This window comes from Branchiostoma belcheri, unplaced genomic scaffold (assembly GCF_001625305.1).
Source record: "Branchiostoma belcheri isolate BF01 breed outbred unplaced genomic scaffold, Haploidv18h27 scaffold65, whole genome shotgun sequence".
Lineage (NCBI taxonomy): Eukaryota > Metazoa > Chordata > Leptocardii > Amphioxiformes > Branchiostomatidae > Branchiostoma > Branchiostoma belcheri.
In genome coordinates, this window is record NW_017804298.1 from 1,782,125 (window position 1) to 1,798,709 (window position 16,585).

General features: G+C 43.9%; 1 protein-coding gene across 1 annotated transcript; it reads right to left on the reverse strand.

Moving 5' to 3' along the window:
- Positions 1 to 1,397: 1,397 nt before the first annotated feature.
- LOC109483550 (hemicentin-2-like) lies at positions 1,398 to 14,921 on the reverse strand. The gene is made up of 4 exons (XM_019786585.1): positions 14,221 to 14,921; positions 5,816 to 6,151; positions 2,004 to 2,363; positions 1,398 to 1,732 (listed from the first exon to the last, which is right to left on the reverse strand). The coding sequence occupies exons 1-4, from the start codon at positions 14,792 to 14,794 to the stop codon at positions 1,476 to 1,478; spliced, it is 1,527 nt and encodes a 508-aa protein (XP_019642144.1). The 5' UTR covers positions 14,795 to 14,921; the 3' UTR covers positions 1,398 to 1,475.
- Positions 14,922 to 16,585: the final 1,664 nt, after the last annotated feature.

The following is a 16,585-nucleotide window of genomic DNA, read 5'->3' on the forward strand; positions in this document are numbered from 1 at the left end:
TAGGCGAAGGTAACTAAACGAATCAGGGTCAAGGAGTTGAAAACGTGTTGCTCTTTTATATTCAAATTCACGCAAAATTTTGCATATAGGTACTTTGTACGTCGTACAGGTCAGCCGTCTTCCATCTTGAAATGGAAAGGACTTCTATATTGACTGGGAGAAACGAGGAGGAGACTTCAGTAGCCCGCGGTGTGACGTCTAAAGTGACAGTAGAGTGGAGCATCCATCACGAGCCGGCTGGGGAATCGGCGAGAGATCCGGCTGTCGCCTCGACATGGCGCCGGGTACAATTGGCACAGCGTCTGGTGCGGTACAACAGCACATTTGTTACCACGTCTGTTCTAATGGGAATCAGCAGGCAAAGGTAGGTTATAGTTCTGTGGTGTGATCATGTGAGTGAGTGAGTGAGTGAGTGAGTGAGTGAGTGAGTGAGTGAGTGAGTGAGTGAGTGAGTGAGTGAGTGAGTGAGTGAGTGAGTGAGTGAGATGTCTAATGATTAGACACCTCACTCACTAACTCACTCACTAACTCACTCACTCACTCACTTACTCACTCACAGTGTATTGCTGTTGTGCTGTGTTTGCCATGTCTTTTCACCAAAAGCTCTTGTTCTTAGGTCTACTAGTGATGTGTTCTTATCATTGTTTACGTTAGCTATACGATTGTATGGATTGCTTAACTTAATTAAGTTCATAGATAAATTAGAAATGTTCAAATCTTATATCATAATGAATATTTATTAGCTTCCATCAAGTGTCATCAAAATCGTCAACGATCCTGTATTAGACGGATATGGAACAGACCTTCAACGAAGCACAATATCTGACGAACAAGGAATGCATCCAAACGCATCTTCACAAACACAGCATTGAAATACCAACGCCACCACAGAATGCTCAGCATTAATAATTATTTTCCCCTTGCAATCGACAATGACTACAACTGTGAGAACAAAGCTAGAAGGTAGTCCACACCCTCAAAGAAACAGAGGGGGTTGGTTGAAGATTGCAAGTTGACTGAGAGTGATATAGCAAGACACCGCAACTAACAAGGCACAATTGCAACCCTTGCTCACAGAGTTTTTTGTTCATCAAAGACACTTCGAAAAAAGTGCGCAAAAAAATAAAGGACAATGCTCTCGAGTGTCCGGTTCTGTATTACGACTATTCGTAATTAGTCGTATGTCGTAGTCTCTTTGTCTTGGGGCATTCTTCGCCTCTCCGAAAATATCACCTCTTGACTGTGTTGATGTTGTTTCCGCGGGATTTGGTCCAGCAGTATAAGCCAGTTCACAGTTCCAAGTGCGCATTTGCAGTGTGATGCATTGTGGTCTGAGGTGAACGTTCAAGGCTCTTAGCATATAGATAAAGAATAACCAGGGGCCTTAAACTTTGACCCTAGACCACAATGCACCATACAATGAGGTGGCTTATTGTTGAGAACGTTCCTTTTGGCACCGCAGTAAAGAAAAGCGGTCACCGATAAACTTCAACCTCTCTGCTTTGCCCCAAATGTCTGTGTCTGACGACGTCTCGTCTGATGTTTGTCTTCAGGATTTTTGTCCCGACGGCTTTCTTCCTCCGACACAAGAGAAAACCCACAGCGAGAAGTAAGAGCAGAGAGAGCGCGGTCACTGTGACGATCCCAACAGTCACCAAGGTACTGTAGAAGTCATTGTCTATTTCTCCACCTTGTTGGTACACGTCGTTTGGCGTGGAGGGGTCTCTCTCAACTGTACAGGTAAGAAAGGGAATGTATTTAAAGCTTTGATTGTCACTACCTGACAGCCATAAATTAAGACCAATTCTTCTGGAACAAAGGAAACAAACAAAGCAATAATAAAAGTTACAAAATTCCCTTACAAGACTAAACGTTACATAGATATCAATGGCACCTGTTGTTAGGGCGCCCCAAACTAAACTGAAATAGTGTTCCTGTAATAATGTGTCCTTTTACAACAATTTATGAAATTTTGCTCCTACAAAAGAGGCCTTAAATCTTACCGATTATTGCATTTTCGGCTTCCGTCTCCGGCCCTGGTGCCGTGATCGCCTTGACCTGCATCATAGCGACAAGCACACTCTTGTTGTCCTTCCTGCCGCTCGGCACGCCGTTGGTCGCCTCGCACGTGTAGACGCCGCTATCCCCCTCCCGGAACCTCAGCAGGGTCAGGTTCAGGCGCCCGACGCGCTCCCTGTGCCAGCCGGCGTCCGAGAAGGTGGATTTGAGGGAGGAGTAGTCGCCATCTTTGTGCCATGACAGGATGGGAGGGGGGTTTCCTTCAGCTACACAGTCTAGCGTCACGTTCGCGTTCTCTAACACAAGCTGCGGGGATTCCGAGATGTTGATAATCTTGGCAGAATCTGTGAAAATTCACAAGAAGCAATAAGACTGTCAGCCTTAAAATACACCCTGAGAGAAAACTGAGGAATCGAATATCATGGTAGATATGACTGGGGAGCTTGGCAACTCTTGCCTGCAGTTATTGTCAACATCATACATCTTCAAGGTAGATGCAGGAAAAGCAGGATGCAATCTCTATTGAGATACATAAAGTTAGGATTAGTTATCAACCGCTGATGCATTGGTAATACACCGTACAAGGTATCAAACCTGAAAGTTCTGCTACAGTGCAATAGAAAGTCGCTAGGAGACCCATAATCGAATGCGCACTTTGTTTTGCGAGCACCTACCCGCATACCAAACATTATAACGATCCTCGACCGCTCTTCTGAGCTGATATTATGCTGCTCACAAAAACACGCACGCAGACTCAATAGTTGAGCGAAGCCAAAGCAAATCGGAAGTTACAGCTATCCTCAGCTAACCTACAAAATATGTGATGAGTCAATTAAGCTATGTAAACCTTTGAGTGAACGTGGATCGATCACTTAGTGAGTCAACGAGCTCCTAACTATCCTTTCATCTGTGACAAGAGCCAGACATAGAGTTATGGATGACTCATATTATATATACGATTGAACGCGAGTAAAATAACGTGATACCAAAGGTGGTCTTTAGGTCACAAGTCATAACCCCTCAACAGTAATAAAATGTTGGAAAAAAACAAGACCGTCAAAATGCTGATAAAAGAATAGTGCCTGTAAAACACAACTGTATGCTTGTATTTCCCAAACAGTCTCTTTTACTACGATGTACATTTTACAACAGATTCTGCCCGCATCATCGCATAGCTTCATAGGGAGGCAATTGGCCGGAAGGTAGCTTTCAATAACACCTAATAAAACGTTTAACCGACGGCATAATGAACGGTTATTTACTCCATAGCTTCCCGGGGAAATGTTATGCCGGGGTCTATTATCTAGCGACGATAGGAAAACCGTAGCCCATCTTCAATAGATGTTGTCTCCGTGGACACCATCAATTCTCCACGGTTTCGCCTTTGTATGCCGCCGTGATTTCATCTCCATTAACGGACGACCCACTGTCTCCGAAAGAGACGATTAGTCCTCCTCGTCCTTACCCTTTGAGAGATTACAATCAAAGCTGGGAGCCGGGGTCGTCATCCTGATTTTCGGCAGCCGAGCTTTGTTCTGTAAATGGCGGGGGTTTTGCGCGGGGGATGATAAAGTAGTTCGGCGGATGAATAAGAAGTCGGAGTCGTTGCACACACGCGCCTTTATCGACTGGGAGGCAATTTGGACAGGTAATTGCCGTCAGTCGAACACGGCAACCGCTCTAATCCCCGGTAATCCGAGAAGAACATTCGATTCGTGATGAAGTCTCAAGGGTGACACGCAGCCAATAATCAACAGTTTCAAAACTACCTCTAAGACAAAACGATTCACGACCCTACATTACTTCTGTGCTACCCATTTGTAAGAAAGTAAGTCTCAATGATATTTTTTGATCATCGATTGGTATTCAAGATATATATCATAAATGATCAAAGACATATGTTTCTGGATATATAGAGAGAATCCACATCAAGCAATAGTCTTGGAGTGTACCTGACAAAAACTAATAAAACATGACACAAACTAATATGAAATATCAAGGAAACTATATAATGTCCCTGCAACTATGTATATCATTATCACTGTTGAGAGCGACTATCTTGTACTTTAGTCTATATCCGTTTTCTACCCCTAGCGGGCTCCAATGGCCTATTTTTAGAAAACTGTAGGCCACTTGAGGCCATTGACCTGCTTGTGTGATGGAGGAGCTGACAGATTCTCGGAAAGACAAATTAGGCATGTATGATTGATGCTATTATGGGATTAGCTTTCTTAATGAGGTTATCAGGGCGACCACTGATTGGGTGTTACGGGCGGGGCGTTTGAATCTAGACGTCCAACGACTCCTTCGTGTGCTGGAAGTAAAATGAAGTGCAGTTTTAAATTGCATTACAGACGTAAAGTAATGAAAGTATAATCTTACTACAACTTTATAGCTGCACTAAACTTGCAGGAAAGTTATGTTCATGTTTACCATTAGGTACATGAAGAACATGGAGCTATATTTCTTTTTATTATAACTGATGAGTGGGTTCATTTTGCATATGTAGTATATTTCATCACAGCAAAGTTTTCCTCTAAGTAGTCTAGACTATGACAACACACAATATATATAAACCTTATACCGAAACGACACAACCCGCTGGTTAACGGGCAATGATATAAATAACTTATTATTGCAAATGGCATTCACTTTACCTTTGCATTAACCCTTAAGGATGCGGGATGGTAGTAAAACTGTCAACGTTACGACGTCTGATGCTAATATATGATAATAAACACGGCAGGAGCCGCCAGGGTCATGGAATGTGTCAGAATGAAGTTAGCTAGGAGGAGATGGGTCAAGAGCAGGCCCTGTGGGAGGGGGGCGTTAGGGTAATGAGATATTCTGTCTGTCATCACTGTACGGATTGAATGTCACTATCCTAATCACTAATCATGAGAACCGTGCCTATCTAGTAAATTCTGCCTATCTTCAACTGAGGTGAAGCATTATGCAATGCGGCTTAGCAACAGCTCGCGTTTATAGCGAAGCACACCAGGCCACCCCACTCATCTCGATAAATGTGCTAGGTTCTTTTACGTGGTAAGGTTTCGACCTTAAGGCTAACGCATGGACCTCTAAAAAGATGTACTTTCTGCAAAAACAACCGCGTAAGGTACTTAGACTGAGCTGGATCTGCTTGGAGATTATGGCACCATGCACAAATCAACAGTTTCTCTGACTAACTTATCTTTGTTACGTTGGATCAAAGCCAAATCACGTTACATAATGTTGCACACGATATTGATCAATTTTTGTACCAGTCTTGCGTCCCATCTACACTACGCAAAGATGCCCTCGAGACAACCCACGGCGGCCTAAAAATAGAACTGCATAAAATGTCAAATCAGTCAGAACTACGTAGCCAGAGCCATAAAACGTTAAAATACGTTCAACGCTATTTTAAGGCACCAGATCTACTAAAGTGCAATAAACGCTCTTACTCTCGACTGTATTCTATCCGTCGCCATTTAATCAATTTCGACATTATCATTACAATCAATATAACGTTTATGATGTTTGCATGAGGGCCTTTATGACTATATATGTCATTCCCTTTGTTTCGTTATTACATTTGGCAGATATGTTTATTGTTCATTAAGTTTGTTACACGTGTACAGGAAAGTCCATATTTCAAAGAAGTTTACTTCAGAATCATTGAAATGAGAGACATATCTTTACAGCTTAGTGGTAAAAAAATTGATATAATGTAAAGAGTTAAATTTCAGGGTTCTAAGATTGTTCCTGCAGAGTAAAAGTAAGAATATTTTATTTATAACAAAGAGATACTTACAGAATACTTCAAGAAATAAACTTGCGACAACAATCCCTCCTCTGTGGTGCGCATGACAAGTGTAGTTGCCGCTGTCTTCCCTCTTCACCGCCTGAAACGTCAGCACCGACGTCAGTACGTCATCACTTTCTGTGTACGTCATGACATCCATCCATTGGCCGTTGCCATGGTGTTGTTGATTTGCCGTCCGTCGTTCCCAGAGTTGTGAGCCGTCCTTTTTCCACTGGACGTCTTGTAGCAGGACGCTGGAGTGTCTCACGGTGCAGTTTAGCGTGACCAGGCTGTTCTGCATGGCGTGGAGAGGGCTGGGCTCACTAAAGTCAACCTGAGGGGGGACTGGAGAGTATGACAGAGAGTATGTTGTCAGTTTTAAGTCACACACTGACACAGGTTCGATATGGAGACGTTTGCAAAGCATAACAAACTACTGCTCTGTCTTGAACTTACATACATTTAGTCCTACTTTAATACTAGTCTTACTACAATCCTTGAACATGGTATAATGGTACCCCCCCCAACTCTCTCCTGACACTTGCCAAATAGTGTTACCCAACACCACATGGTGTCTTCTGCAGCACCAATTACCATGGTGACAGCCGTTTGGTCCAGGTCATTGACCTTATTTGTTTGGAACGGAAGAAGACAAGGAAAACGGGGCAAAACCAATATGTTTAAAGGTAAACATGATGTACTGGAGCTACATGTACGATGTCAACATCATGACTTGCGTCAGCAGTCTAGCCCCCTGCTGTAGTGATTGCACAGCTTCATGTCTCAAGCTAAGGGGAGATTTCTAGAGCTAAACAATTTGTGGTTTATAAAGATGAAAACACTGCCTTCATCATAATTCCAACCAAGGTTTGAATACCAAATAATAACGCAATGTAGCACTGAATTTATAGTGGCATTCGTCGCAGCACGTTCTGCTCTATTTCTCGTCGTGTGTGACAGTAATTGATACAGTGGACACAAACCATTACGTCTGACCAATGAGAGCGATGTCCTTCGTGATAAAGGTTATAGTTTCCCCCGTAGGATGATATCGACAACGATCTCCACACACTTGTAGGGCTTTTACCCGCTCAATCAAAGATATCATCACCGATTTCTCTCTATTCTGGGGACGCCCTGCGGGGTATATGGAGTGTAAATTGTAGGGGTTAGGTCCATCACTGCCTGGCGGAATGGTATTACCGCACTGGGGAGAGGGATCGATTCTTGCCGTGCCGCCCCGCTAGAGTTATGAGCCAGATGTACCGCGTCTTCTTTTAACTGTCATAGATTGAGTGTGTGTACGTCATATATGACGCTCCTGAGGCTGCGACAGAGCTATTCCCGTAATGACAGTGTTTTACAAAAGGCGGTGGTAGTGACGGTATTATTGGGAGGGGGCTGTGATTGTTTGATAGGTACAGGTGTCTAGACTGAATTCCCTGGAAATACGATCGTTTCCACTAGATACTCAAACACAAAGAATATTCTTTCATTCAAACTACCATTTTTATATCCTATCATCAATCCCAAAGGTCGCGAGCCCCTCAAAACCCTGTCATGAATTAAGGAAGTAAAACAAGTCTTTACGTTTTTAATCAGTACATTCTAAAACCTTTGCGCTCGAGGGTAAAACGCGTGTTGTTTTTCAAGTAGGCCATTACAAGGCAACTGTATCCGCACAAGGCCGCACGGTCAATACACGACCCGAGAAATCTATTCTTCCGATATCAGCAAGTATAACTCGACACTGAGGTGTGCATGTGTATCTCCGTGTGTCCCTGGTCGCCTGGTCAATAAAGGACCTTAGAAAACAGATCGAACACTATCGACTCTGTGTCGTCATGCAAAAAAGAGGGTAAGCCTCCTGGTACCAAAGGAATGCCCCCGACGTGCAGGGGCTTAAGCCTAATATCTGGGACACTATGCCATACATGATACGCCCCACATGTGTATATCTGTTTTCTATAATATCTGTATTGTACATAGCCTATATAACCGCTATTCGGAGTAACACGCCAGCTTTGCAGGGGCGCGGCAGTACCTGGTTATATATTACATCGCCGGACCGATACTGTATACAGCACCTGAGCTTTGCACATCTAACTCCAGGCGGTGTCTCAAAGTAATGATAGAATCCAATACTTGCAGTTCCACTGTACACTAGTTGTCAGAATGCTGTAGCTATCTTGTATATCCTGCGACAATTTGTTAACCTGGGCTGCAGCCAAAGATACACTTTTTACGCCTTGGTACATTCGTGATACTGGTGACCCAAGATGTGACCCGGAGCCTCCATGGCGGCGTCTATATTGGCGATCCCCCAAAAGCTCCCACTGCGCCCTTTTTTATTACATGCGCACCAAGCAGAACTGAATGAAACGTTGTTAAACTATACCTGCATTATATGGCGTCTGTCGCCGACAATGACAAACGAGCATCCGTGCATGCCTATCTACTGTACCGTCGTGCATGTTGGGACTTGCGTAAATCAGTTCATAAAACAACAGCCTGGTCGGGACAGCCCATATTCAAGGTCCCGGTCCAGACCCGGGTCAGTTCACAGCCACAATACCAGCGCTATTGTTAGCTATAGGTGACCTGGCAATGAACCCATTTGACTGGCATGCAAGATAAAACAAGGACGATGAAAATCAGACATACCATGAAAAACATAAAACAAATAACAAAATCCTTCTCAATATTCGGTTATTTGTTAGACGAGACGGCAATTTTATGTGATACTTTGGGAAAGGTTATATGTTCACTCCGGCTTATACTCAATACCGCACTCAAGCCATGTTGCTATAACGGTTTCCTATATATGGCATTTGTGACTATCTATTGCAAATGTCATAAATCCGTTAGACGGACGGGAAACGTGCCAACTGGTCTATTGATTGTCACAGGCAGGTAATTGAAATCCCTTTCATATTAGAGGTATAATAGGCTGCGGCGTCTTTGGTGAGAGATTGGTCACTGGAGGTTTAAAACAAAGGCGGGAAAATAAAGGCCATTCTTTCCATCCATGATGAGATTGAAGGGTACAAAATATTGCAGGGAAAAGAGTTGAACAAGTGATGCTATATTTTGATGAGCGCTAGCTAGTGCTTAGGGTTGTCTGGACTGAGAAGGTTGTAAACTAGATTTCATAGAACGTTTACGTCACAGACAGTCTTCCTCTCCATCAAAGTTAAATGCGTTAGTGTGCTATGCGGTTTAATGTATTAATTGGTCTACGTAATATTATCTATTTGTAATTTTTGTGACTCTAGGAAGAATAGTGCAGTATATGTATATACTCACTGATGGAGATCTATCAAATAAACAAGTTAAACGGTGGAATTTGGGTTATTTGGACCAGATATGTGTGGTAATGCCTAATATTTTGCAGTTGTGGGAAATGTCCTATCAGTCCTATCAGTTCTGGGTGTGAAATTAGACATTTGAAGGAGAAGCAGGTGGAGTGACCTGGGTGACCCAGGGGTCAAAGGTGGTATATCACCTGATTCAGCCTCGTCTAAAACTTTTCTGTAAACCAGCATATTTTGACCGAAACAGTTAGCTGAGCCGTATAGTCGGCAAGTTAACAAGTTAAGTGGTGGAATATTCGGAGCGTTTGTACCAGATATTTCCTGTGATATCTAATAGTTTGCAATTGTAGGAAATGTCCAAGTTCTATCAGTTCTGGGTGTGAAATTAGACATTTGAAGGAGAATCAGGTGGAGTGACCTCGGTGACCCAGGGGTCAAAGGTGGTATATCACCTGATTCAGCCTCGTCTAAAACTTTCTGTAAACCAGTATATTTTGACCGAAACAGTAGCTGAGCCGTATAGTTGGCCTTGTTCAAGCATGCTGCGGCTAGGTGAATTCGAGGTAAGTTACAGAGCTCGAGGTAAGTTTGCAACTACTTAAAATCAACATTTTCCATTTCAAAGGCACTTGATATCCAAACTGTAGCCGCCAAACTTGCTTATAATGAGAGCGAAAATGTCAATATTCACGTGATCATTTCTATGGTTACATCAAATGCCATGACAGTAAAACTAAAGGTCTGAAGTAACAATGGATGCTAGAAGCCCATGCTATGTGGGTGGTAAACTTAAAGTGTTCTCTGGCAAGTATAGCGAAACTTTTGACAAACGAAGTCCGTCAGCTAGAATTGCCCCCCTCCCCATGCACACCCGTGCAGAACCCATTAAAGAGCGAGGAATGCGCGCGAGTTCGCCCTCGCTATCGCCGTTTTGTAACTACCTTCCAGTCGCTGATGGAACCCATACATTTCTGCTGGCAATTTACAACCATTAGACCGCACTGTAGGAGGAGGAATATGCGCACACACTCGGCCAATTTGTACCTACTCTTACACCCCGCGCACGTCCCACTCATCAGGTGTTTGTTCGGGTAATTTCACGGTCTGGAACTAAATGATTCTCACGGAAATGCATCAAAAGCAGACAGTATGTTGGCGCTGCTAATGTATCTGCGGCTATTTCTTTAACAACGTTAGTAATTCCTTGGACAAGACACTCGGGCCGAAGACATTGTTTCAGGGGCCTGAAGTGTTGGTTTACCATAGGCAGCTTTGTCAATGCTGTAACCCAAGAAGACATCAAGTCCAATATATCGTGTTGTTTCTCTACGACTGCCTAGCTACTGCCGCCTTGATGAATAGAAATCAAAATTGACGAGGCTTTCCAATGATGTAAAGGGACCCAATCGTTTTAAGAGGCCATAGAGGACCTGGCAAGCATTGTGCAAATAGGAGCGGCATATCCGATAACATATGGTCCCTTTTGTTTGTGTTCGATGTAACATAAGTGGTTTATCTCCAGGGGACATTTTCCCGTAAGACTACTATTCAATTTTGATGTCGTAAAAGTCCTGTAACGAGAAAGGAGGGCTTTTCCTTTGTTAAAAACACATTCATTGTAAATTACAGTATCATGCTGCCGCCTAGAATGTTTTTGACAGAAATGGCAGGGCTTCAAAACATGTACTATGTTGGACCATGTTGGGGGATGGGTTTTTTTATAAAGGATAACAGAGCATCAGTGTACTTGTGATTTGACCATATGCCTCTACACTGTGTCGATAGATGTCCACTTACGAACTGAAGTAGAAGAACAGTCGTGACCACTTGTAGAAAAAGTGAGATCCTACATGTGACGTGAGGGCATGTTTCTCAATTGGCCACATCTGTGGAGTTGGCTTAAGTGCAGCTTGGGGACCGTACGTCTTTCAACCAATCGAATCAGTCAAACTTCGTGTGCTTTTCCAGGCGTTCCCCAAGCTAGCAGTGGTTTTTAATGGCTGAACTAGGTAGTATGCAAACTGAGCACTTATTTCCAACGTCCTGCTGACAAAAATTGCGATCATAGCAGCAATTTTAGTAGGGAGGGATCTAAACATCGTCAAGTCTTGTTATGCACACTGTTGCGCTACACCGTCAAATTATCATAATGGCCAGTATGGTTCTTCTTATAATGGGAACAAATAGCTGGGCATAAGTCGCTGATTGTTATTGCACTGGAATCGAGGGGTTTTGAGAATATGCAACCTTCTGCAGTCCAGAACTTATTATATCAGGTTTCATAATTATAGTTATAGAGTTCAAGGTTTTTTCCAGCGCAAGAAATGAACTCATCGTGAATTTTCAGTCGATCTCATCACAATTCATGGTGAGTTCCTTTCCTGTGTTGAAACAAAGCTTAAACTCTACAACTATGGGTTCTACCAACACAGACGAGCTTTCATTCGAATAGGTTTGATATCTGTATCCTGATCACTTCTTTCTCCCAGGGCAGAAGTCTATGTTTCCTCGGCATTGTCCCCGCCATGTTGGCCCTGGCCCTGGTGCCGAAGAGCTTGCCTAGCAACAGTCTAGATTCCTGGTTATATATTTGGCACATTCACAAACTTTTGAGATTCCAGTAGACGTTACGTGGGGGTACAAGTCATGAGGTCAGCGCTAAGAAAATCCATCTCTACCTGCTTGCGAAGTTATTTCTTGTGTCTCCGGTTCCTTAATGGACCCGACGTGTCACACACACGCACCAGGCCATGCGGGGATGTCAATGGATTCAATCTAACATCCCCTTGTCTGATTGGGTAGGGCACATAAACGAGCGAGTTTCCTATGATTAAAGTGAAGGTCGTTTTAGTAACGTGCTCTGGTGACGTGATCAGACAATCACGGCGTATCCACATGCACTAAACTTTGTAATAAGCGAGTTTCTCAAATATATAACTCGTATGTTGTTCGTAACTGCGCTGCCAAATTCGTAGGTCGTCGTACAATTTTGATGTAGAATTTTCAAGCAGATTATGACAGACCTAACCACCAATAATAACAAGAAAGCCTTTCCGTAACAAAACGGCTGAGTTTTGTACAACTCGTGCAGACTATCCGGAGAATACTGTGCTCTCCATCAGTTTTCGATCGCACGACAAATACGTCCAGAATATTTCAACACTAGTACAGCTCTATTGAAATGATGCTGTAACTTGTCGTGGTTTCATAGATTGTGCTATAGATGGAGAACCTTGCATTTCCCAAATGCTACGGTAGCATTAATTACATCAATTCTATCGAACCAATCAGGTTCATCGACTTATACCAAGTGCCAAGTTCCCATGTGTTGATCTTACACCTGTCTCGTTCCAAACGAACGATTTCATTGGATTCTATTTCCCCGCGAGATCGACTATACAGTATTTGCCGGCTATTATCGGGTAATGACATATATATGAATGTTGCTTCTATAAAGGTCGATAGTCGTTAGTCAAATAGAGTGGTCATAACCATATTGATTTTCAGGGATGATTGATGAAGGAGCAATCTGGGTGATAAAGACGTGAAGTGTCATGCGAGATTGGCCGGCAGCTGGCTGGCCAGGCCCCGTGTCCGATGCCTTTTTTGTGGCCATTGCCTGCTCAAAAGACGGGAAAGATGATAAGGCGCATTGGAATGGTCTAGACATGCATGGCTAGACTGGTGCGATGTGGAAAGTCTGCGCTATATTCCATTCTCTATTGTATGTTGATTCTGAACGCATAGAACTTTTGTTAACTGTGCAACTGATTTGGTCATAATATATATGTATAACCAAACCAGTAATGTATTTATCCGAGTGTGGAAGGCCAAAATAGACATTCAATATATGCTAGATGTATATGAACGCAGCGAACTTTTGTTAATTGTGCAACTGATTTGGTTATATTCACGGAAGATATACTGGATACTTTTTTTCTTTTTGTCTTTTGTTGTTCATCAGTGGATATATATATAGTGGATGATATATATACAGTGGGTGATATATATATATATACAGTGGATATGTACAAATATTGGTTTTTGGGTTGTTTGACTTGCATCATAATCATGTTTTAACGTTAACCTATCTAGGTATCGTTGTTTTTATAATTGATTGTACTGCCTCTTCAAATACCGATTCCAATCACACTTTTAGGGACAAGATTGATAGCATTTAACGACACATAAGCTGTACCCTTCCCGTCCTACAGGTATCGTTTAACGCTATCAATTTGTTTTTGAGATGTAGATAGCTGCAAGACGAGTCGTAATTTATGACCCATCTTTAGACACGAAACAGTGCAGAGTAATCGTAACCGCGGTCTTTTCCCAGAATCCAATACCCCCATTCTTCACCGGGCCTTTGATTGACAGCGGGCCGAGAAACGCAATCGAACACTTTGAGTCTCTATACCGTCGGGAAGATGGAGGGGGTTGGGAGGTGAATTCCGTAGCTGCCAGACGATCGACCGCTTCAAGAAGAGGAAGCTACTCGCGGGCACGTTAATGTTAATATCAAGATGTCGGCGGGACCGGGGCTAGATCCCCGTGCAGAGGTATTGGAAAGTACAGTGTGTGAAATTGAGCCTTGAGGTGGAGGATATTTGCGTACGGCAACAGGGTCAAACGAACGCTATGATGCATGGGCAGACCTTCTGGAGCAACAGGGGGACCTGGGTGATCCCTGTACAAAATTACACGTCAATCGTGCCTCTCTTCAACGGTGTCCTGAAGCGTTTTGATTAGGGTGATATAGTTACAAAGTAGCTTTAAGAATTCACTGCATTCATGACAGTCGATACTTAGATCCCCGGGGGATGCGGCAATATAACACCGTAGCCGTGTCAAATATTACCATTACTATTAAAGAGGTAGGATTTGACTCTGAGGGATTTTAAGGTCAATGGAGTACATCTCTGCCCGTGGCGGGGGTTCGAATTGAAATCTTGGCTGTATAATGGTCCAGATCGTATTATGATACGCGGATCATTGGACCGGACCATTCGGTCGCACTCTTACAACAATACCCTACCTTTCACCCATTATTTGAAGGGTTCAATCTACCGAGATATATCTTCCTAAGACAGATATAGTTACCGTGCATCTGCAGCGTCACGTAATGCTCCTTTTGTCCCACCACGTCCATCAGCACAGATAACACGTACATCCCCTCGTCGTCCGGGCCGGCCCGATGTATCCGGAGCGACCCGTCCGGCCCGAGCGATGCGCGGCCCTTCAGCGAGCCCAGCGACATCGCTGTTCCAGTGCTCGGGGAGTCCATGTACACGGCTTCCCTCATGCTGTGAACACCACCGTACAGCTTATTCCACGTCTGCGCGAAGACCTGGTGGTCCGTGCGAACGCGAACCGGTAGCGTCACGTCCTCCCCGACGTTCCCGTGCACCACGTCCACCACCGGAGTCTGCACGCTTGGGGCGGCGGCGGCTTCAACAAGTCCATAGCGGATCACTGACACAAGTAGTAAAACCGCCATGGTGATATGTAGGTGAGATCTACACTGCCGAAACAGCGTCCCTGTCCTTCTCTCGGGCTTGCAGCACATCTTGCACAAGTCTAGCCGATCGGCCCTCCCTCTTCCTCTTCTACCATCGCGGAGAAACCAGCCCAGCCTCTTCACTAACAGAGTATCCCGGCCCGCGCGTCGCCGCATTCCTGTAGCGAGAATAACACACACAAATACAGCAGTCAATACAGAACTACCACTAGAGCCCTTGTATGTCAAAGGAACATGACCTTTCCGCGGAAAAGAGCGGCCTTATCAGCTACCTATGGTCGCTGTAAACACTGTGAGGAGAAGTGGTGAAGGTGCAACACGTTACAGCATATGTCGGGATGGGCCGGCCCACACCCTGGGAGGGGTGGGCAGGGTTAATATCGTTATTATCGTCATCATCGCCTCCCGCCGTTTCTCGCAGTCAGCTAATGCAGGGCTCATTACAAGGCGAAGCGAATTCAGTTAGAAATTGGACGAGCCATTTCGAAAATTACCCCGAGTGGCTGCCCGACCGTGACTGCGAGATTAGAGCGGACAATCCGATTAGGCGGCATACACGCCACAAAGTGATGAATAGGAGCAACTGTCAGGGTCCAATTCGTCAGCCTCGGTCCTAGTGACCGTCATCAGGGATCCGGGGTGGCTCGCCAGGACCCGCGCAGGCTGGGAGAAATTACTTCCGTGCCCTTGGATTTCTCATTAATGCTCGGTGTGCGCCCGACTCGCGCTGTCGTGGGAGGCCATTAACCATTCTGTAATGACTGTTTGTTGTGTCGCGTCATTAATATACCATGGCTCCCCGATATACCCACTCATTACGGGAAAGACTAAACGGTTATATCGGCGATGTTCTGCGATGGTTTATATGTATCCGGTCCTCGACATACACTCAAATTACATCTTGAGGCGAATTTGAGTTGTTTCTGTCATAATTGGACATGTGATACAGATAGGCAACTCACGTCCAAATCAAATTAGATGGGTAGAATTCGCGGATGAAGCGAGAGGAGCACCAAATTTCGCAGGATCATTGGGAGAGGTTTATGCTCCTGTAAGAAGACCCGGCGATTGCACGACGGCCTTCGTCCTAACATGTCTCCCTAATGATTGGATCGAAAAGGAAGATGTCACAAATATTACTTCCTGGAAATGACGTTTGAAAGCAGTTACAGCGACGATATAAAAGTGATTTTGAATGACGACTGCAATATAAAAAAATCCAAGTCCTGCTTCAACTCGAAAGAACATAAGCCTCGGATGGCACAGATGTAAAAAATACTTTACACGTAGAAGTGTTATTTGTCTTCGCTTGTCAGAGTTGCAAGTCTCTTGGCGCCAATCCCACCTACAGCGTTTTTTCCATACATCGTACACACTGAACATGCAGAACGCGTAGAAGCTGTGTTGTTGTTAGACTGCACGACACCATAACTCAATTAACTCCACGGTTTGTAGGCAATAACTGTGACTTATGCAGTGTACACGTACGGAGAAAGGTGACATTGGAATGGAGGTAATATTGACAATGGTAATGATGTATGATTTTCGTGCTGACACTAATGAGGACCGGAGCAGGGATGGTGATGATATTAATGATCGTAACTGCACGATCTTGTTCTCTACTAATTAGTTTATACAGCTTGTTGCTTATAAGTTATGAAATCCCATTTCTTTTGACAGTCACTTCTAGCTACAACAACATATAATACCTCGCTTGGCTGACTTCTTCCAAGTCGTGTATGGTTAAACTTGTTTTATGAGCTACGAGAGTAGACAAGTAGGTAGAATCAGTAAGTGTTTATACTAGCGTCATAATGGAAAGAAAGTGAACTAATAATCTGAAGTGTCAGATGCAGGTAACTGACTTCCAAACAAAGTAAACACTTTCTTTGCACACGCAGGTTGTCTGCCACTTATGTTTATGTTTACGTATTCAAAGGTAACTTT

Coding starts and splice junctions, on each gene's coding strand:
- LOC109483550 (XM_019786585.1), bottom strand. CDS start 14,794: ATGCGGCGACGCGCGGGCCGGGATACTCTGTTAGTGAAGAGGCTGGGC. Junction 2,364..5,815: donor TTTATTTCTTGAAGTATTCT/GTAAGTATCTCT, acceptor GAATTTTCACAG/ATTCTGCCAAGATTATCAAC. Junction 1,733..2,003: donor AGCCGAAAATGCAATAATCG/GTAAGATTTAAG, acceptor TTACCTGTACAG/TTGAGAGAGACCCCTCCACG.